The sequence below is a fragment of the Falco punctatus genome (assembly GCF_963210335.1).
Source record: "Falco punctatus genome assembly, chromosome: 6".
Taxonomy (NCBI): domain Eukaryota; kingdom Metazoa; phylum Chordata; class Aves; order Falconiformes; family Falconidae; genus Falco; species Falco punctatus.
The window spans coordinates 8,951,122-8,973,096 of NC_137585.1; the positions used below are offsets into that span (position 1 = coordinate 8,951,122).

The 21,975-nt window shown below is 45.9% G+C and overlaps 1 protein-coding gene across 3 annotated transcripts in view; it reads right to left on the bottom strand.

The window, feature by feature from the left end:
- Positions 1–21,975, bottom strand: part of LOC308065820 (alpha-2-macroglobulin-like) — a 39,973-nt gene that overhangs the window by 2,174 nt on the left and 15,824 nt on the right. Inside the window, exons 11-35 of one of the 3 annotated variants that reach the window (XM_080392321.1) lie at positions 21,772–21,933; positions 21,270–21,497; positions 19,542–19,605; positions 18,172–18,314; positions 17,671–17,820; positions 17,286–17,456; positions 16,483–16,573; positions 14,923–15,049; positions 14,411–14,639; positions 13,213–13,339; positions 12,495–12,616; positions 9,853–9,904; positions 9,229–9,312; positions 8,924–9,100; positions 7,965–8,049; positions 7,300–7,456; positions 6,937–7,011; positions 5,762–5,927; positions 4,633–4,856; positions 3,840–4,058; positions 3,413–3,540; positions 2,956–3,046; positions 2,159–2,227; positions 1,663–1,765; positions 864–905 (exon numbers count right to left, since the gene is read on the bottom strand). In XM_080392321.1, coding sequence (XP_080248447.1) covers positions 864–905; positions 1,663–1,765; positions 2,159–2,227; positions 2,956–3,046; positions 3,413–3,540; positions 3,840–4,058; positions 4,633–4,856; positions 5,762–5,927; positions 6,937–7,011; positions 7,300–7,456; positions 7,965–8,049; positions 8,924–9,100; positions 9,229–9,312; positions 9,853–9,904; positions 12,495–12,616; positions 13,213–13,339; positions 14,411–14,639; positions 14,923–15,049; positions 16,483–16,573; positions 17,286–17,456; positions 17,671–17,820; positions 18,172–18,314; positions 19,542–19,605; positions 21,270–21,497; positions 21,772–21,933 — 3,286 coding nt within the window. Of the gene's footprint in view, positions 1–863; positions 906–1,662; positions 1,766–2,158; positions 2,228–2,955; positions 3,047–3,412; positions 3,541–3,839; positions 4,059–4,632; positions 4,857–5,761; positions 5,928–6,936; positions 7,012–7,299; positions 7,457–7,964; positions 8,050–8,923; positions 9,101–9,228; positions 9,313–9,852; positions 9,905–12,494; positions 12,617–13,212; positions 13,340–14,410; positions 14,640–14,922; positions 15,050–16,473; positions 16,574–17,285; positions 17,457–17,670; positions 17,821–18,171; positions 18,315–19,541; positions 19,606–21,269; positions 21,498–21,771; positions 21,934–21,975 lie in introns of all 3 variants that reach the window. The other 2 variants (XM_080392320.1, XM_080392319.1) reach the window with 2 other exon arrangements.

Genomic DNA, 21,975 nt, shown 5'->3' on the forward strand with positions numbered 1-21,975 from the left:
ATCACTTTTTCTCTGCTCTCAGATGCCACAGTCATGCCTTGTGAAAAAACAGTTCCTAGGGTCTCAGTGCTTCCCAGAAGCCTCCATATTCCAAACACCTGAAACAGGGCAGCTGATGGGAAGTCACATATGCTAATCTTCATATTGGAAGACACAGGACAAAAGAAGTATCCTTGGTCAGGGCCTTCCACAGAAGCTCCTACATTACCTGTGCTCCAAACACAAAGCCAAGCACATGTGGTCTTGTACTGCAGAGAATCCCCCAAAGATCATAACCTCTCTGTCCTTCCAGCTCAGACTCCAAACCAAGACTGAGGGCTGGCTGCCTAGTGTCATGAGGAATACCTGCCTCATGGTAGGTCAGACCATGACATGCTTCTTTATGGGTTATCTTTTCATGGTCTTAATTTGCTCTGTTGCTTCAGACTGAGTGTTTTGGGAGAGGAATGTCCTGGGTGCTTTGAAAGAACCAAGTCCCCTCAGCATGATCCCACAGCTACACTATCTGGAGCTCTCAGGAAGGACCAGAGTTTACCTGAAATCTGAGACAATAAGCATGATATAAGAAACTTGAAATCAAAAAGTCCAGGGGGCAGCAACAGAACAATCGGGACACAAACTTCATTCAGGTCAGGAGAACTGGACTATGGAAACCACTGTGAGAATTCAGGAATGGTAGATTTTGAATGGTACAAAAACATTGTGCCTTTTGTGCTCTCAGTTTTGCATACAAAATCTATGCTTGTGAGTTGTGCCAAACTCATGCAAACTTGAGCAGAAAGACAGAAGCACTGGCTGGAAGAACAGAAATACAATGAAAAAGGTGTAGAGAACTGCAAAGGGAAGCACTTTCAGCACCCTACCTGTGGCGCAGGGAGCGCTGTACTCCTGTGTGGCAAATTCGTCTGGAAAACAGAATGGAAGGGAGAGAGCAGGCTGTCAGAGCCCCTTGATGCCCTGGTAGAGGGATGGGTGCCAGAGAGATGCTCCTCCCAGGCCACACGGCAGGCTGCCGCCACCACCCCCAGCTTTGCCCCCAGAGATCCCAGCTGGGTGGGAGGGAGCCCCAGCCCCTGCCACGGCCAGAGGCCACCCAGCAAGGCAGAGCCACCCGGCGCTGGCAGCCCCATCAGGTCTCCACTCCAGCGTGCCCAAGGGCTGCTGAGGCACCTTCTTCCAGCACACACTGGGGAGGGGTGGGGACAACTCGGTCACCGCCACCCTGGAGCAGCATCCGGGACAGCAGAGGCACAAGGAGCAGCAGGACTGGCTGGGAGCAAGGGCACGGCTGTGCTCTGGGGCCAGACCTGAACACGGGACCCCCGGCACCTGCAGCTCTGCCCCACGGGATGGCTCCTCTCTGTGGCGAGGCAGGGCCGGCCTTGGAGGCACCACGGTGGGAGGGCTGGGGGTTTGGCTTCCTCCACCCTCTCCCCGGGGAGGATGGACAGCTGCACAGCAGCTCTGCTGTGAGGAGCAGCCACGCAGGGATCCCCGCAGAGTCACCACCACCCAGACCTGCTCACCATCTCCATGTTCACAAGGGGGGGACGGGAGATGGCCCGGGCCAGGGACAGCTGCGGGTCCCCACAGCTCCCGTGCCCCTTCACGCAGCCCACTGCCCACCCTCGGTCCCACGGGCACCCCCAGCCCCACACTCACCTGTCTCATAGTAGTCATAGACCTTCACCTGAGCTGGCTTCAGGCCCTGCACGGGGATGTCCCGCTCCACCGCGAAGGAGAAGCTGAGGGTCTCGCTGCCCAGCTGGGGAAGGGAAGCGGTGGAGGCTGAGGGGCAGCCCCGTACTGCCCCGGGCTCCCTCGCTCTCCCCTGCCCCCGTGCTGGGCCTGGGGGGCGCGGGGGCTGCAGGCCTGGCTGAGGGGCAAGGGGGAACCCTGGGGCCTTTCCCCACGCTGGGGGAGGCGCTGGCTGGTGGGGGGGTCGGGGCATGGTCTGTGTGTGGGGTCGGGGGAAAGCCTGCTGAGGGCTGGGAGGGAAGTACCAGTAAGTCTGAAAGGTCAGCAAAAGTCAGTATGAGATTCAGTCCTATTCTTTGCAGAGCTGTGGTAGTTTTGAGTCCCCGGTCTTTTTCCCCATGTCACCATATGTCCCAAAGCCTGTATTTCTGACCCGTCCTCACCCTAGGTGGAAACTCACCTTTTCCAGATATACAAGGACATGGTTGGTACTCAGCTCTGTGCGTTCAATAACGCGGTGGCTTTCCAGCTGGAGAAAGAAGACCAAGATTTTACCATTGAGTTTGGTGTCCCTGTGCCCCTTGCACAGCCCTACAGATGGGATGTACTGTGGGTGAGACACCAGGGTACTCAGGGAACTAAGTGAGCAGCATGGAACTGCCTCTTTGGTGTGCCGCTAGATATCACAGTCCCCAGACCTTCCCTTCACCATCCTGGCTGACAAAGTACAGCCTAACTCAGCAGGGACTGAGCACTGCTTCAAGCAGTGATGAAACAATTCTATGAAAATCCATTCCTTCTGACTTGCTAGTTCTGCAGCATCGTATGATTGCCCTTATTTTCCAGACCATGCACCTGTGTAGCATGTCAAATAGTGACCCAAGACCTAAACAGTTACAATGCTATAAGGTGTTGTCAGATCAGCAGAGGGAAAAATAAAACAGCACTACTTTTGAATGTCCTATGCAAACAGTGCTTCTAGGGAGCTACTGGAACACAGTGATAATAAAAGGGCACACCATCAGTCCAAAGAAAAAGTTACTTAATCTATTTTTCCTAGATTCACCATATTGTCTCCCCTTGTGCTGGCCTTAAGGCAGGTCTGAAAAGAGAACACTGTACAAGGCAAATATGCAGATGACAGTGGCGAGATCAAGCTCATTCCAACCCTGAAGCCCTCTGGTTTGCTATAGACACTTGGAAGGTGTCTTGAATATAAGCAGCTGGGTGTAGCTTGTTTGACAAACAGCATCCTACCTTCCTCACGGAAGACTTCACAGGGATGAATCCTGACAGCATCTTCACATCAACAATCACCATGTTGGAGCCATTGCGCTCCCCGGTGTAACTGAGGAACCAAGCAACAAAGATTCAGTGCACCTCAAGCCAAAGTGGGGGGCACTGCTGGGGGCATTTCCGACTTTTCTGGAACACTCGGCACCCCACCACATCCTAGCGGTCCAGCACATTCTTCTCCAGCTATGCCGGGGTCTCCTAGTCACCTACGCAGCCTCTCACTTGCCCAGCCCCTGGCTGCCCACACAGCTCCACCACTGCAGGACACGACCTTCCTCCACAGTCTCTCCTCCCAGCCCAGCTGCTCCCTGCCCACTTTTCAAAGGGTTGCACTGCTTCTCCAGGCCTTCCAAACCAGCTCACCAGAACTCAGCTGCCATGGCGTCTCAGGAAGGCTCAGACCCAAACACAGACTCACCTGACATTTATGCCTATGTCAAAGACCTTGTGAGCTTTGGAGTCCGCACATGTCTCTGGGCTTGTGTACACATGAAGCATGAAGGGTGCATCCTCCTGCGTGGGCTGCACATTGTACCTCAGGCTTGTCTAGAGGAAAGCCAGCGGCTCTGTGTGAGCGTGTGTGCCTGCATGCTCACCGTGTGAGAGAGACCGTCCTCTCCCCATCCAGGCTCCCCACTTCACCCTTTCTCACAACACCTCCACGGTGCAGATCCTTCCCTCTTTCCCTCCCACGATTTCTCCATCTTTACTCTCCTTGCCCTCTTCCCTCTCCCGGACCATTCCCTCCCGCTTCTCCCCTCTCTCTTGCCCCTCCGCCCTCTCCCTGACTGCTGCCTGGTGAGGGGCTACCCTCCTAGGATGGCACCTGCCCCCATCCCCCTCACCTGCAGGTAGACGCATCCTTCGCCAGACACCTCCGTGCTGTACTCCCCTGGCACCTGGGGCAGGGGCACACGCTGGAGCAGCAGCCGGTTTGTGGGATCCACTTGGAAGTCCTGTTGAAAGTCCCCTCCAGATCGCAGGGTCACTTTGGAGGCCGCTCCGCTCTTGGCATAGGTGACAGCTCCGTACAGGGACAAGGCTTGGAGAGCCACCACTGTGTCCTGAAAGAGACGGGTCCCAGCTCCCAGGGGGATGCAGTCAGCCTTTGCACAGCCTGTCCTCCCACAGCCTGCCCTTTGCTGTCATCAGGCACCCTCCCCTCCGTTCTTCACTTTCTCCAGTTTTAAGTAGAAAGGACAGAGGAGAAGAGCAGCTTTGGGGCATTCCCGTTCCCTTCCTGTGTCCTCTGCACAGCAGCTGCATGTTCCCCGAGCTCCCTGGCACGGAGCACTGCGGAGCCTTCACTCCCTTGCCACAGGGTGAAGCAGCAACTTCACGGGCACCGACACACTGCAGTGGGAGCCCTCTCCAGTGGCACAGACACACGTCCCTTGTGTCCCTACTGTCCTGCTCCACTGTGTCAGGAAAAACAGGTCATTAATCAAAGCATCCGTCATTTCCGGAAGCGTTACCTGAGATAGTGGCCTCTAGCCTCTTGGGGACGTGGCAACCATGGTAAATACCGCAGGGCTACAGCCCCTGCCCTGGCAAACCTTACTGGGCTCCCACCTGCGTCTCCGGCACTTCTCGTCTTCTGACGTTGATGTGTGAGGTCGCAGGAGGGAAGCGGCTCACCTGGGTGGAGGAGAAGCCTCCGTTGGGGTTCTGTTGACCGCTGATCCACTTTGCAATGAGAGATGCGAATGACAGCTCCTCCTGGGAAGGTGCTGGCTGCGTGGTGAGGTGAGCAAGCAGCACGTAGGCTGTCATCTCCACTTCGGCAGAGGGAGCTCGGTGGCGATAGTACGGGAGATCAACCTCTGGCTCTTTCCCAGGCCGCTGCCAATGAACAGACCCATCTTTCCAGGAGGCAGGGAGCGTGGAGACAAGACAACAAGCAGTTAGTAGTAATTATTGCAAGGGAGTCCTTAGTCTGCTGCCAGTCCAGCTGGGAGGACGGAGCCTCCAGGACGCATCTGTCATGTGGGATGAAATGGGAAGTGTTAGACAGCTCTCTGCTTGCTGCGACTAGTCTGAGACCGCTGAGACCACTTTGTCCTAGACTCCAGATTCACACAGACATTCATGGGCTTGAGCACCAGCAGAGCACCAGGCTGGCACTCCTTCCCTTGTTGAGTCAAGCTGCCGGCATTGGGCAGGGACAAGCTCTGTGAGGCAAAATGACCCAAAGAATGTGACCAGGGCTTGACAGTCAACCTGCAGGCAGAGAAGGCAAAAGGTGCTGGCCATTCTTCCTTCACAACCCTGCTACCCAATGCTGGGGCAAACCCACTGTCCGGCCTTACTCTGGCAGGGCGCTTCCGAGTCATTACGTGATTTCCCGCAAGACTTAGAACTTATGCTAAGGCCTCCAAAATGAGGTGCACGTTTGTTTTCTCTCTCAACACAACCAGCTCATCTCTGATTTATCATGTCTTGTGCCATGCACGGTCAACTTTGTTCTCTGTTGAGCACATGCACTGGAGGAAGGAGTGGCCATAAACTTCGCTAGCAGAGCTATCCTTTAGTGCAGCACTGGTGGGGATGGTGCCTGATGAACTCCCTTGGAGCACAGAAGTAGGACTGGGCACTGAGAGGGAGCTCTCAAAAATGCAACCCCGTTGCACAAGTCTTTCCTCTCCCTCCACCTTTCCCTACCCACACAAGCCAGTTCCTACAGCCATTGCCCCACCAGCCAAAGCCATTTTTTTCTCAAGGGAAGATCTTTTGCCAGTGAAAGAGATGTCCCGCCTGGAGCACTCACCCTTTTTCACAGCTTCCTTTTCAAGTGAGCCAAGCAATGCCTTCCGCTTGTCCTCCTTGCCTGCCAGGGAGAAGGCATATGCCATCAGAGCCTTGGTGTACACGTGGTTTTCTTTCTCATCTGCTGCTGTTTCCAGGCAGAAGAGAGCATTACGCACCACTGAGTGCTGGAAGGAGAGACAGACTGAGCTGGAGGAGACAGAGCGAATATTGTGGTTCATCTTAGAAGAACAGGAATTGGATGGTGGCTATGGACCTTTGACATTGCGACTCCCCTGTCTGGCAAAGATTGTACCGTTTTGTATCTCTTCCCCTTCAGGTCCAATACCTCATGGAAAAAATGGGCAGCCATACTCTTCCGGTAGAGTTAATGTCATCCATGTCACACTACTGAAAAAATAATTCCTTTTGCTGGTTCTTACTGTACAGGTAAAAACTTCCAACAGAAAATAGTGCCTACCACATTTGGAGCAGAGGGTTTACAGCAGTTTGGCAACCATCCTGGCTCAGCAGTCCTTCTGCTGCAATTCACACCCCAGTTCTACCTGTGCCACAAGCTTGTCTCACAAGGAGGGGATCACAGTCTTAGGGGTCAGAATGACCAAACCTACATTGCTTTAAACTGGCCTCAGGCTTTTCACAGACTACCATTTATGATATTCCCTATACCTATACCTTATCCCCCAAGCATTAAGGATAGGGATTTTGCATAAAACAATGTAGAAGAGGCAGAGAAAATGAGAACAAATCCCTGAGTGTGCCACCTTTTTCAGAGACCCGTGCTCTTGTGCCAACTCAATAAGTCCATAGAAGTGGTTCAACAGGAATGTACTATTCCAACAAACAAAAGGAGATTTTTGTGGGTGTAGAAAAACCTATCTGGCTCATTTCAGAGATTCAACTATTACTTAACTCATTGTTGATTCAAGATGTACTCTTTTGTAGAAGCAAAGGCATGATTCTCCATGAAAGAACTCAGAAAAATATTAAGTGAAATGTGTATATGGGAGACAGGATTGGACAGGGGAGAAAAATGGAGGAAAAGTGTTATTCCAGTCTAGGTTTGAATGGATAGGATATTCAGACAGGATTTGTTCTTTCTAAATGTAAAGGGACCTGGCACTATTAGGTCAAGTTAGTACCATCTATGGCTTGGGTTGGGGTGCAGACACATACAGTTACAGGCAGAGGAATCTCCAGCAATGCAATAATGATGTAGGCTGTCAGCGTGATTTCATCATTCACTCCACCCTGCAGGGAATCACAAAAGTAGACATTGATCCCACACAGCACTACTGGATTCTCCCTGTGCTACATATCTACATCCTGCAGGGACAAATTCTTTCTAGCTTCCTTCTCATGGTAAGTGCTTCAGAAGATGCTGTTGGCTTCTCCCTGCTTCTGTGATAGCTCGTATATATAACTCCCCCTTCCTCCCCAACCCCAAGGTCTGAAATATCCGTGCTGGTTCCAGAGTTACTTATGGTTGAGTTCCAGCCCGACAAAGCCCAAATGGAGCCAACCAGGCAGACATGTTACCTTCATGGCATTGTTCAGGAGTGTCCCAGAACTGCGGAAACAGCCGTTCTCTTTCTGCTTTTGGGTGAGCCAGACCAAAGCATCCTGGATGTGCTTCTCATCTATGAAGATGTGAGGCTGGGCCTGGGCAAAGGACTTGAGGACAAAGGCTGTGAGCCTGAAAGTGACAGAGGGAACTGAAACATCCTGAGCAGGCCTTGTATCCATGAGAGGTCATTGGGTTCATGCGGACATCGCTGTTCTGGACTTGATCACAGTGGGCTGGTTGGAAACTGTGATCTAGCTTAGTGACTCAGTGACACAGGGACAATGCTAAATGGAGCCTGCCATTCATAGCCCTGAGGGCTACAAGGAGGTGGGCAATGGCACTCGGAATTCACCAGCATCTTCTGCTAACAAGAACTAGCACTGTGCAAGTCACCCTCACTTTTGCTGAAGAAGGGTGTCAGGGGAGGTAAGTAGCTATCAGTGCAGTGTTGCAGACCTAAATGGCATCTCCCTTAGCATCCTGCTCCACCATCCCACATGATTATTCGATAATGTCATGATTATAATTTCATCTTCACCTCCATTTCAACCTCCACAATGACCAAGAACAAAAGAACACTGAGGAAAGGAAGACCATGACAAGCAGAAATGAGAAGCCAGTGTTACTGAAATCTTACCAGGTATTTCCAACTTGCCCATAACGGGGCCCAAAGGTGCTATAAGAACCATCCCAGTGTTTGTACTTCAATTGCCTTTGATACCCTGAAATGGAGAGTGGAAGAATATTTTAGCTGTCACTACTTTTCAAGGAGCCATGCAAAGGAAATGTAGCAGACACGGGGTGCAGGGTCCCCCCTACAATGGCACAAGTGGGAGCTACACTGCTCAGTGTTTCAGTGGAAGTTCAGGCAAACTCACAGCATTGAGTACCTCCATTCTTGTGCTCTTCCTCTTTCCTAAAACACCTGGAAACTGGTTATTTGCGGTCGTTGCTGCTCTCTGCCCTAGACTTGATGAGGAGAGGTAAAAGTATCCCAGACTTGAGAGAAATGGGAGAACAGTTCCCAGGGAGCTGAATTACAAAAGTGATCCCACAGTAGATAGGGATTTAGAAAAGAGGGCAACTTCCACTGGGGGAAGTGCAATTTTTCTGTGAAATAACGGAGTAAACCCAGTCCGTTGTTAGTCAGCAGATACCCACTGTGTCCATATGTACGGGTGTTCTGTTTGCAACGTGTCCTAACTAGTGTGTTAAAATTCTGGCCTAGACAAAGGCAAGTGACACTTTCTAAATCTTAATCCTAAGGAGGATCTCAGATCTACATAAGCAGCTGTCATGATTAATAGTTACAGTCTGATTTATGGATTTCATATATCCCTTTTTCTTATAGGGAAAACTCCTGAGTTATTGCCAGTCCTGGACTTTTTCTATGTTCCTGTTTGGATGCTGTCCTCTCTCGCCCTGCATATAGATACTGCATTATATACACCTGACCTACCACAGTATCATGTTCCTTTCCAGAGAATGCACTAGGACAGCCTCTCCCAGATCATACATGCCAGTGGCCAGTAGCGTCCTTATCCAGTTGCCAAGGGAAGGAATGAACAGAGAAGCAAAAGCCATGTCCCAGCTCACCGCTCACTAAGTATCCAATGGCCTTGGATTTGACCTCCTCACTCAGCTGCCCTGTCTTGTTCAGGTAGTCCAGGACATAGATGTTGGGTGCAAACAGGACCATGTTCTGCTCCCCACAGCCAAACGGCATCTGCAGGAGCTGGTGCAGGTTCTGCATGGCAGTGCCCATGATGTCACCTGGGTAACGGGAAAATTTCCAGTGTGAATTAGTACAGTTCAGGGCTTGCCAGCAGACTGAGCACAGCCTGAAGAAACACGGAAGTGTTTCAAAATAGCATGTGACACTTTAAGAATGCTTCACTTACCTAGTACTGAGAAATATGCTCTGGCTGAGCCATCAACCACAGTCTCTGGGAGAACCAGGGAGACTGGCTCTGATATTGACTTTTCTAGGATAAAAATCAGATCATTTTGGTTACAATTCCATATATATCTACATGCATGGGTAGCAGCTAGGAGGGTGAGACACCATCCCTAACACAGGGGTTTCCTGACTTCAACATATGCATTCATCAGCTGGCCTTGACTGACAAATACGATTTCCAGCCTATTTTTCTGGGCTTCTCTGCTTTGGTGGGTGGACCTGGCTTACTGCAGAGTCCAGTTTACGACTTTACACCCATTGAACGAAAGATATTAGAGACAACTCCCTTAAATCCCAGATATTCTTTCCCTCAGGGACCTGATCAGCCTCAGTTCCTAAGAGATATGCTTCTGCCCCTGTAATTGCAAGAAGTATTACAGCCTCAGCTCTTCTCCTTTAGGAAGAATTGATTTAACTATCAGTTGGACATACATCTAGTTTGTCCAGTTTTATCAGATCCCTACATGTTTCTTTTCAGAGCGGAGCATTCACAAACCTTGTCTTCTCCCTTGGTCTTTTGTCTCTACCTCAGCAAAGGAAGTGTTAAAAAGCAAAAGGCCCTTACCAGATGCACAGAGCACAGAGTTGTAGGTAGTTTCCATCTCAATCCCTTCCGGCTTGGGGAAGAAGGCAAGGAAAAAAACCAAAAAATGAGACACAACAACAACAAAAAAGGAAGAAATGTCAAGAGCGAAACTAAAAGAGACTAAGAAAATTGAATACATATAAGTTGTCCTGTGGTAGTAACCTCATTATACTGAAAAGTCTTTAGAAATTGCTTACAAAGTTTTTTTCCATGTGCTAAACTGAGAGTAATTGAGGACTGTAACATTCTGGCTAATTACAAGTATGAAATGTAATACATGTTATTTTCTTTCTTATTACCAAGAAAGGCTCTGCAGCTTTACAGGTTGTGATGCAGATAACACACAAGATGATGTTACCGACAGTGCTAATAGAGCCTCAGGGCTCTGTCTTCCAAGATGCTGCCCACCCTGGCCCAGTCTAGCAGGATTATTTGAACTGTGATGACAGCTGAGCGCCTGGGACACCAGTAGGATATGTATGTAAGAGCTTTGACAGGTGGCAACTAGAGAACTCCAATGCACCCAACAAGTGACGTTACAACACCCAAAATTTCAATACCTGCCACAGTCGACTGGTGATTGTATTCTTCTGTTTCAAAAACTTCAAGCCTAATTTTTGAAGTCAGAATAGAAGCCCTATTTTCTGTTGAGTTGGTTGAAAACATTCTGCATAAATACTAGACACTATATATTGTCAGAGCGGGTTTTTTTTCAGTGATATCTCTGAATCAACTTTTTAACTTCCTAATAGGAGGGTTCCCTTTGCTTCATTACTGGCTCCCAGCTTTTGCCAGCTGATTTTTTTTTCCAGCATGTAAACAATGTAAACTTCACTTTCCCACACAGTTAAAATATATTGTCTCTCATTCTTCGCTATGGAAAGACGGAAGATTAAAAGAGCAGGAAAAAAAAAAAAAAAGAAAAAGGAAAAAAGCTTTGAGGATAAACCATGACAGAGCTAAATGCTTCTGTTTGAAAAGGCATCTTCTCGTTCATTTCAGCATGTTATTCTGAAATGCAACTAAATGAGAAACCCATTGTTTTATTTGATTTTGAACAGTTCAACAGGAAATTAAAACATACAAATTGTAACTATTTGAAAGATTTTTCCTTTCCAGCTGAGAAATTCCTGGGTGAAAAATCATCCCGTTGCCTAAGTAGCTCTCAGCAAGGCTTGGTTTCCCGAGGGGTGAGGGGATGCCCCCGGGGCACTGGTCCCTTCTCTCTCCCCGGGATGCACCGCCTGCTGCAAGGGATATTGACATCCATGTGCCTGGAACAATGCAGATCCACCCCAAGCAAGTTACACTGTATCCCCCCCCTGCTAATTAATTGTTCAGCCTTGAATGCTAATCTCCCATTCTATCCAGTCAGGGCTTGCTGTAGATTAATTACCTCATTACAACAACAGGATAAGACCAGTAATCTCTCAGACACCCCGACAGAAGTAATTTTAGTGCTCACTCAGTTATTTTCACTCCCCTGCCACCTGGGAGAAAAGACTTTACAGTTCTGATCTTCCAGTATCTTCAAAGAACAAAATAAACACTCTTTTTCCTACAGACATATAGGAAATTAGGAAATTTTCCTGAAATATTAAAGTTATTCATCCCCTGATACACAACATGTGCTATACATTTTAATTAATTTTAAGTAAGTGAAACAATAATAATAATAAAAAAAGAGGCCTAAGAGATAGAATTGTTGCTCCATCATTGCAGTCAGGTTGGCAAAACATTTTCTGAAGCTACATATTACATGAATTGTAGCTCTGCCTTATTGAAAATTGGAATGTCTGCAATGTAGGGAGGATTTGCAACGTTATTCATTACTCCTGACTTAATTTTGTAAAATACGGTTATTCCTTCCTGTCCTTATTCCTTCCAATCCTGTTCATAGGATTGACAGTATTATGACACGTACTATTATACAGATTTCACTATACAACAAGCTAGTTTTGCTGTGTGCTTTGTTTGCTATTAATATCACAAGGAGTCTTATGCTGTGGATTAATTTTATGACTGGCGATTTGTCATGGGAAGAGCTGTGGTTTTATCATTGCAAAACACTGCTTAAGAAAAAAACTACAAAAGAATGCAAAAATAAGAAGTTAGTTCATACTGTTTGAACAATCTTAGAAGTGTAATAAAAACAATTCAAAACAATGATGGTAGTTTTGTTTGGAAATATTTGTAGATTGTGGTGACTGTTTCATATTCCAGAGCACTACCCATGTGCTGGAGGGGATGCATAAGGTTTCTGGCAAGTCTTCCATTTACAGCCTATCCCTGTGATTTATTATAGGTAAAATGAAGGAATTTTCATTTATCTCCCAGATGATGTGTCTGGGACAAACCTGTCATTATTGCCTGCCTTATTATTTCTGTCCCACTATGTAATGTAACACCCTGCTTTTACTGTGAATTGGCAGCATTACAAATGATGGCTCTATTGGCCCATGTGAGATTTATCAATGCTTCTTTATGAAAATGTGCAGAATAAGACTCATGCAAACTGCTATCTTGGCTAAAACAGAAAACCTTTGTCATACTGCAACCGTTGCTGCGTAGCATGGAATTATTACTACTTTCTGTGCCACTAAACTCAGTAGCCCACATACCTCCACCAGCAGCTGTCTGATGACCGTGTCCTTCCGCCCTTTCTCAGGGGTCTCCACCACAGCGTTCCCGCAGGGCTGCTGGTTCTGCAGCGCCTCAGTGCTCACCGATAACTCCACCTGCCCTGGAGGGAACAGGGGTCAGCCAGCCCTGCCAAGCAGCACCAGGGAAGTGTGGGTTTCTGTTTGTGATGGGCACTCTCTGGTGCATTACAGAGAAGCTTTTCCAAAAGGAGAACTAAACTTGGGACAATGTTTTATCTTGATCCAGCTGCAGCCTTCCAAGCCATCTCCTTTGTGCTGGCCACCCTAGCAGGTGTTAGTCTATCAGCAAGAAGAGTAGTGAAGGGGTAGGTCTTGTAAATCAAACAGTCTTGTTCTGGGAGGCTCCAGAGAAAGCAAGCTTTGATTAAAATATTTCAGATACCCACATTAAGCTAAGACATTCACAGCTCCACAACAAGAATGTCTGATGCTTGGCATGCATTGAGGGAATTTGTGATTTCTGTCCAAATGTTAAGAAAACAATGGCCCATAACATTTTGTTTAGGACCTGGAAACTGCATCCCAGTGTAGCATCTCAGCCTCAGGGCTGGACTTCTCACTTCTGGCATAGACAAGATCCTTCCAGACAGGTTTGGAGTCACCTAGCTCGTCACACCAAAGATCTAATATCATCTGCAGATACCTGATCCCAGTATTCCCTTGTCTGGCCTCTTACCTAGAGATCTTGGTGTTACTGCCCAAGCCACGGTTTTCCTTCCATTCATGCAGACACAGTAGGATTCTTCCTGCTTCTCTACTGGTGTGGCCAGGAAATGAGTAGATTCAGCCAGAGACACGGTGACCTGCCGGTTGTACAGAGGTGTCGTGAAGGTGGGAACTGCAGAGAAGCTGGGGTTACTGGATACAGTGCAGTACATGGGATTGGGTAGTGGAGCTGGTGGGACTGTGGGACTGAGGATCTTATGGATATTGCAGAGCAAAAAGAGCAAAAACTGGGCAATAAAATGGGAAAAGACTGAGGTGTGTTCAATTGTAAGAGATTGGGGAGATAGGTGTAGAGAACAGTATGTGTATCTTTGGAAAGGAAATAGATTCTGGGAAAACAGCATGGACCAGTTGTGTGAGTAAAGACAAAGCAGTGACTACAAACTTTGCCATGAATTGAAGACCTCCCTCATGATTAGTCAGGTGAAGGGGGAAAACACTAGTAGTGAGAAAGCTAATGAGGGAACAAGGGAGAGTGGAATAAAGAACCTGAAAATAGCAAATAAAACAGGAAAGACAGGGAAATAAATGAGAGTGCGTTGGAATGGCTGGATCAGTGCCTTGTTCCAGCTTCATTCCTTTTAGAATAAAAATCTGTATTTATAAAAAACTGAGCAAAGGTGATTCTCTCTTGTCTTTTTTTGTTGGTGAAGCAATGCAGATAAGAATAGTGAAGCTGTAGAGCTCTGCTCAGTGTCTTAGGGGGAGATGCAACAAATCACAGGAAGTCTGCGTATTCCAGCAAATCTGGCATGGTACTTTGTGAGATATTTAGATGAGATGAGACTAAAGGCTGAATGCAACTATCCGCCCTGCTGAACCTGGAGTTTCCATGTGAGTATGCAATGATGCTGTGGCCTGTGGATAACCCAAGTTTTATATTTCTATAGGACAATGACATAAATCTGTGATGACAAGGCTGGGGGCCTCAGCAGCAGAGCTTTAGGTTCTGAATCAAATACAGTTTTCAAAACTTGGTCAGAAAACCATATTCCCTCTTCATTAAATACACAATAATTTCTACATATATACACCTATATGGAATTATAGTCAGAGATCAGTTATATGGCTTGGGAAACCATTTATAAGTGGCCCATTGCAGTCTTCCCTAAGCTGTCAGACTAAGCAAAATTGTGAATGTCTCTTACCCTGATGCAGGCGGACAGGTAGTTGAATACGGTGGCTTTCAGTGTGAAGGACTCACCACGCACTACAGAGTAGGGCATGGTGAGCTCTACAAAGAAGGGCTGGAAGGCTCTGAGGGACACTGTTGGGGACAAGCCAAAGCCTGTGTCTGCCGAAGTGCAGAATGCATTGGCTTTCCACTCGGTGATGGTGTCAGGGATGGTCACATCTAGATCAGCATTTCCCTCAGAGCTAGTGAGGGATGAAGAAAAAGATTTCAGTTATATTCTGGTCATCACCTATGTTTTTCTCAGCCTGCTGAACAACACCTGCTGACAGCAAATTCCTGACCAGCTGGGATATAGGCACTGGCTTTTGCATGTTCCCCCAAAGCATCCTATACTTAGTGATCTTGAAAAATCCTTCTGTCTACCTGAAATACCTGCCACTGAAATACCGATACTTCCATTGAGGCTTAAATATCTTCCAAGGTTTTGCCCCAGGGGCCACACTCTATATTCATATAAACACTTACTTCACTGAAACTATGTCCCAGATCCATGTCTCAGGGAAGTACTTCCGGACCGTCTCCACAGGATTGCCAGCAACAATGTGGTCCGTTATTTCATAGTCCACATCTTCAAGCAGATTCCATGCAGTGACTAGAAAATTTGTTCAAGGACAGGAAGAAAGGAAAAGATATTTCAGACTCCATCCTAAATCAGGAGGATACTTTCCTTCCAGGTAGTGGTTATTCTTAGCTAAAAAAGTTTTGAACTTGAAAGAACAGCATTGAAACCTTGGTCACTGGAAACAAATGTTTTTCTCTGTTGTCATCTCAACATTTCATTTTTCCTAATGTTGCTGCTCTTCTTACAGAGATTGGATGGGGTTGGGCATTCTTCCCCCACTGCCAGCAAATGCAGCAGTGCCAAAAGAGCCATATTGAGGGTACATTTCTGTTGCAATAGAGTCAAATGTGGAACTTACTGCCTTCAGATGTTACAGTTGCACATAGTTTATTAAATTTGGTTGAAAAATTGATTGTGTTTATACATGACCTGAAACAGTAGCCACACTTGGCCCTCCCCTCCTCTATCTAAGAATTTTTTGAGATGAATATGGATCATTACATCTCTGGCCATTGGCAAATAAACTGTTCCAAAACAGGGAGATACTTTCTCAGAGGGTTGCATGGTGTTGTGCCTTACGAAAGGCTTTCCATCAGCCTTAGAAGACTTTACATCTTCTCAAAGCAGCCAGCTGTCTCAGGACATGCTCTGAAGACAAACCATGGATTTCAAACCAAAGATCTTATCTGTTATGAATAGAAGGCTAGAAGCTATCACCAGATCAAAACCTATCGCCAGTTCACAAATCAATTTTTTAATAGGAGTTGGGATACTGCACCAGAAAGTCAGTGTCTGGAAGTGATATAGGTGAGGGTGTGTTATCTAGCCTTTCTAATCTCAGAACTATTCAGATTTTTTAAAAAAAATATAATTATTTTATCTTCACAGTCACTGAAATTGCAGAGAAGTGAAATGACCTATCCAGCCTCTCACAGTTATGTGAGTGGGAAAGCTGGGAACAGAACCAAATTTCTCAGCCCTCAGTGGTAAAACTTCTACCCACAGAATTGTACCACCTTCTCATTTGTCTTGGCCCACTTTTTCCCTAGTTGTTCCTCTAGTTATTGCTACAATGTGACTACCTAGAAGTAGAGACTCCTTTTTTAGGTTTCCATAGCTGGACTCAGATCTGATGGAAAAAACCCAGTACTTTGTGCTGGCGGACTGTTACAGTGCCTACAGGATGGCTGCTGTAGGGGCTGGCACTGGAGTCACTGAGCTCACAGTTCCAGCCAGGCACATCTGTCCAGCTGGGGATGAGCGGGCAGAGGTGGATCAGTTTCATATTTCAGGACTCAGTCTAGAAGGGAGTGATCCTGAATTAGGGCAGCATATCTGAACAGAGTATGATTGTAATTAATTGGTGTAATTAATGTTAAAAGAAGTAGAGGGCAGGAATGAAGCAGATTGGTAAATTTTAGGTAGCTGTGTGGGAGGTAAAATGAAGAAGGTACTAGAACCACTGTAACTCCTTTCCATCATGTGTCCTGGGTAATGCTGGCAGATTTCAGGCTTATGGATCTTGCTGCTAGTGAAGACTTTTAAGCCCAATTCCTAGTAAACAAAGAGAAAGAAGAACAAAAGATATGCAAACACATTTTTGAAAATAAACTATTTTTACTATGTCAAGAATAGATGCACTTAAGTCTGGTATCCATCAGAATAACAAAGGCTTGTATATAAATGCCAGAGAGACTCGTTCAACCCAGATGTTGAGGCTTTATCATGTTACACATCCTAAGGCTAAGTCCTGGCATGATCAGATGGATGGAAAGCTGAGGCCACATATCTACCCTGGGGACAACTGCCTGGGTGGCAATAGTATGTGTGAAAAGCATTGGATTGAGGGTACCCAAAAGGTCTTGTGCAGGACTCTTTAGATGGGCATAGGTGGGTTACCAAAGTACTGGCACTTTATTAAAGACCTGTCTACACCAGATAGAACATGCCTGACTGAGGAAGAATTTCTAATATTGTGGCACCACAGGTCACTAGGTCATTTCTCAGGACTGTTTCCTTACCCGACCTCATTTGCAGCTATCTCTATTAGCAACGAGGAGAGCTTTCAAAGTTTTAATGGTTCAGAGGAGCGCTTAGGTACCAATGATGGGTTACATAGATGCAGAGCCTGGGCCTGGTTATTTTGTGCACAAAAGTTAGCAAGCTTACAGCAAAGTTCATTAAAAAGACCTTCAGAACAGGTGAGGAAAGAGGAGACTGAATTCCAAAAAGGAATAACAAAGAAAAATGAGAGGCTGGTGCTTACTTTCAGAATGTCATAGGCATCACCTTCACCGTCAGGAGAAATAGGTATGTAGACAAATCCATTTAATAATAGATTGTCAAGCGACACACAAGGGTTTACGTTGTCTTCTTCCAAGTAGTGGTCCTTGAAGCTATAACCTCGGATTTCCTTCAGTGGGAGAAGATCGTACACCTGGGGAAATGCGATTAACCAGGGAAAGAGGTGGCAGGTCAGCATTTACAGGGACACAGGCACTACCTAGCAGTCCATTGATATAAGCCAGCTTCTAAAAAACAGGTGTAGTGAATGCAACTATAAAAATATACGGCCCCATGTCTATAGTGGTGTTAATAGATACTTGGTTGCTTCTTGTACTTGCTCATTACCAGAAACAGCCAAGACTTACAGAACTGGGAGAGAGCTCATCTTCAGGCTTCATAAGGAGAACACTCTTATCCACAGCACGAAGGGCACACAGGGACCTTGGTGAGGCATGGAGTTGCAGGCGTGTGTTGGAGGCAGGAAGACCTTCCTTGGGTACAAAACTCAATTTGACCTGCAATTCCAAAAGGCAATGAAAGCAGTCACTTTTCCTGATGATGTTACATGCTATTATACTGAAACACCTAGCCTTGTGAACCGAGCTCTGCTATTGCCTTGCAGTTCTCCTAATACATATTCAGCCTTGGCCAATGTAATTAATAATCACCAGTGATTTTCATTCTGTCTTGTTCCACTTTTTACAGCTGTGGCTTTGTAACTTGTTCTGGAGTTTCCATCACTAACCCTCAGTCAGCATCTGGTCAGACCATTTCATGAACCTGTTGTGAATTCTGCCTCCATTCTGGAATACATAACTGAACTGCTGGCCACAAGACAAACATGGATTTCATAAACTGTGACTCACTTTATTGGGGAGGCAGCTTTCAGTCTGGAAATCTGCTGAACTGGCGATGACTTCCCCACTGGGTGAAATGGTATACACAAGCATCCGTGCCAGGGGAGCAATTGCTGCCTCAACAGGGAAGGTCAACTGGAATGTTCCGTAAGCTAACAGAGAAAAAAAAGCTGAGCAACATACAAGAAGTTCCAGGATATGCATTTACCTTCCCCAGACAAAAAAGTCAAATTCACTCATGTTGAACATTTTTTAGTTACGGGGGCAGGAATACAGACGGATACATGGCTGAAGTCTATGGTTGTTGCTGAAGACACCTGCATTCAAACCATGATCGTGTAATAGCCAAGTGAGGTGAGTTTGGTGGGCTTCAACGTGGCCTCTAGATTCTCCCCAGTTAACATCTGGCATAATTTATTGATGTTACCAACTTCTTTTTACCTCAAGCTCCATGACCTTGTGCACTGCACACAAAAAAAAAAGGTGAGGGAAAAAATGCAGAAATAAGGGACTGTTGTAGAGGGTGGCAGCAGTGTGGGTTGCAGAGTGGCTCAAAGAATAACTGCAACGTTTCTGCTAAGGAAGCATTTAGCTGGAACACCAAACATTGCTCCAACCACAGTGGGCCTGAGCTTGATGTCACAATCTGGACAAAGCTGTAGAACACCTCTTGATATTATCCAGGGTGTTATTTTAGTCACTGCTACTACTGAGAATGCAGAACTCCCTATGAACACGCAGCACCCAAGATCTTCTACTCCCATGTACCTTCTCATAGACTTCCAAAAAGCCTCCCTGGTCTCATTGTTGAAAGACTTCTAAAGGTGCATCACAGCCAGTGTCAGTTATGTGTAATAAGTCTTAGAAATGTGTAACCCTTGGACACTTAGATGAATAAAATTAAATGTATTGGTTAGAATATAGGTATGTGTGTGTTTGCATGTTTACAAGGGAGAAACAACACCCTTATATTTTATAAATATAAATATATTTTACAAAAATGAAAGCAAGTGAGAGAGAGAAAGAAAAGGAGACATGCTCTTCTTCCTGCTCACTGTACATGTGAGTCTCACAACACTAGTATGCATCCACAGTCTGAATACGGTAGAGTGGTCAGCAGAAAGTGTTGGTTTGAGGAGAAAATGACCAAAACATTATGCATATTTTTTGTTGGATTTCCTAATTTTTTTTCACCAAAAAATAGCACCTGACAGAACTCAGAGGAAACAAAACTAACCCATGCCACTTCATTTAAAAAGATGTGATTTGTAATACGCATTTCGTTCAAACATTAAATGTTTGAATAGAAATAACTTCTCTATGGTCCCCCCTGCCTCCAAATTGTCATCAGAGATGCTAAAAATTCATAGTCCTCTCACCTTCTCCAGGATTCACAGTCAGATTGTGGGTGTTTGCTAACATGATGTCTCCCTTGGCCATCACCTGTGTGACAGAGAAACCTTCCTGTAATTGTTGCAAGTTGTGTTGAAGGGAAGGAGAATGAACATTCACTGGGTTAACTGTATAGTGTGAGTATGAGTAGCACTGCCAATGGTAAGCAAAACCAAGAAGCAAGTGCCAGTTTGGAATTTACTGGGTCTTTAGAGACAGAAACATTTACTCCTAGGAGATCCAATGTTTCCTCATTGGTCAGACCTGGCTTCCCTTTTGTACATACTCCATGCATAGATCAGGTTCAAATGCACTTTTCCTCTGAGCACACAAAAATTTGGGGGTTATATGCACATTTCTAACAATTTGGAACAGACTAAGGATCAACAGTTCTCCTCAGCTCCACTCTCAGTTGCGTTGTGAAACAGCCTGGAGAAAAATCTAATCAGGATTAGTTTTGTAACTCACAGAGTTGGAATAGAAGAGCATAGGTTGTAAATAATAAAAGTTTGAATAAGGTACCTGAAGCGAGGCAGTAAGCAACAGCCTGAATGCTGCCTCTTTTTTCCTCATTTCTACAAAATTTTCCTTTTTCACAGTCAAAAATGCCTTTTATACAGTTACATTCCATGTAGGATATCTGTTCCATAGCACCATTTTAATTTCAAGGTCTGGGATCCACAGCTATAAAAATGTAAGCTCCCTCACTGTTTGGTTGCTTTATGTATATATTTAAGATCAGCTTTCTCAGGCTACCAGGATAAACAGAAATCTTGTGCTCCAGTTCATTGTTAGAAGTCTTAAAAATAAGCACATGGACATCTCTACCACAGGTTTCTATTCTCTTTTTTTTGTAATCTCAGTCTGTCCCCACGAGGTTCTGTAGAATCCATAACAGGAGTGTCTGTTCCGCTGATTTCTTCTAGCCCTCTAAGGCTACTCTCGTCTCTTCTGCTAGTATCATCGAAGGATAACCAGAAAAACAAATTTAGGGGGAAAGAAGTTCTGTTTGAATATTCATCTGATTCTTCCCGTGCTGCCAAGTGAAACTGGTAGATCGTTGTTCAGTCACAGCTGAATTAGTCTCTCTTCTCTGTCCCCCAAAATGATTCGATTCATGGTTCTCAATACCAGCATGTTATAGTCTGTTCCAATTAGTGTGGTATCCCATACTTCCCATCATTGTCTGATATACAACCTAAACTCTAAGCTTATTGGGCTTTTCTGGTACTGTGGTTAGGGGTGTTGTTTTAGTTTCAGTGGTCAGATGACTAACAAAGGACAAAACTGAGTAGGAGACAGCAGCTTTCCACCTCATCTTTAATCTTTTTGTTGTTGAGTGCTGGCTTCTGAGCTGTGACCATATACAAACCAGAATTTGGAATGGGGGAATCTCAGAGTGGAGTATGATGAGAGTCTTGGATGGCTGCATCTAAGACAATGCTCTCTCCATCAACATTCTGTCTCTCTTCTGTCCTTAATAAAACATGTACACACTACCCATCTCTGTACACAGAAGAGAACATGAGAAACATTACTGAAATGTGTTTAAATCCCACTGCTGCAGGCCACAATTTCTGTTTCAAACTCTCTCTAACATTACTACTAAGGACTGACCATATGGCATTGCCGTGGTTGCTCATCATGGCATGCAGCTGTATGTGCCACAGTGCTCTCTGTGGCTGTAGATCAAAGTAACCACAAATAATTCTTACCAAATAGTAAATGGCAATTTTCTTCTGCTCTCCTATGGCCTCTGGTGTGAAGATATAGTGCACCTGGATCTCCGTGGGTGAGCCACAACTTAATGTCTCAGGCTTTGGCTCAATTTTGAGGAAGCTTTTACTAGGGGAGTAAAATCGATTTATTCTACGCATGGCATGCTCATATGAAGGTGTGATCCAGTCGCTGTCATAACAGTTCAGTTCAGGTTTATGATCAGCCTGATAAAGAAGAATAAAAAGTTCATACCTGACCAAACCCAGGTAACAAGTCACATGAAAGTCCACAGAAAAACTGAGTGTATTCTATATTTCACATTCTTAGAAGAAGGTAGAGAACACACACAGAAGACACAGAGAAGAGAGGTGACCTGCCAAGAAATTGCTTTATCTTCCGGTTGGCAGAAAGACTGATAACCCATGGATAGATATTTCCCCTGCTGATCAGAAAGACAGAGGCTTACCCCAGTTCCCCTGCCCTGTCTCTGCCACTTACTCGGATTTCCAGGGAGGCTTGTGTGAAGGTGGTAGTGTCTATGGAAAACCAGGATTGTCCCTGTTCATCTGTGGTGTAATTCCCTTTGTAACTGTCTCCATCCACAGAAATCATGATGGTTTCATTGGCAATTGGAACATCAGTGCCATCTACCAGCTTCACCTAACAGAGCAAAAACAAACCTCAGGTTTTAGACTAGAAACA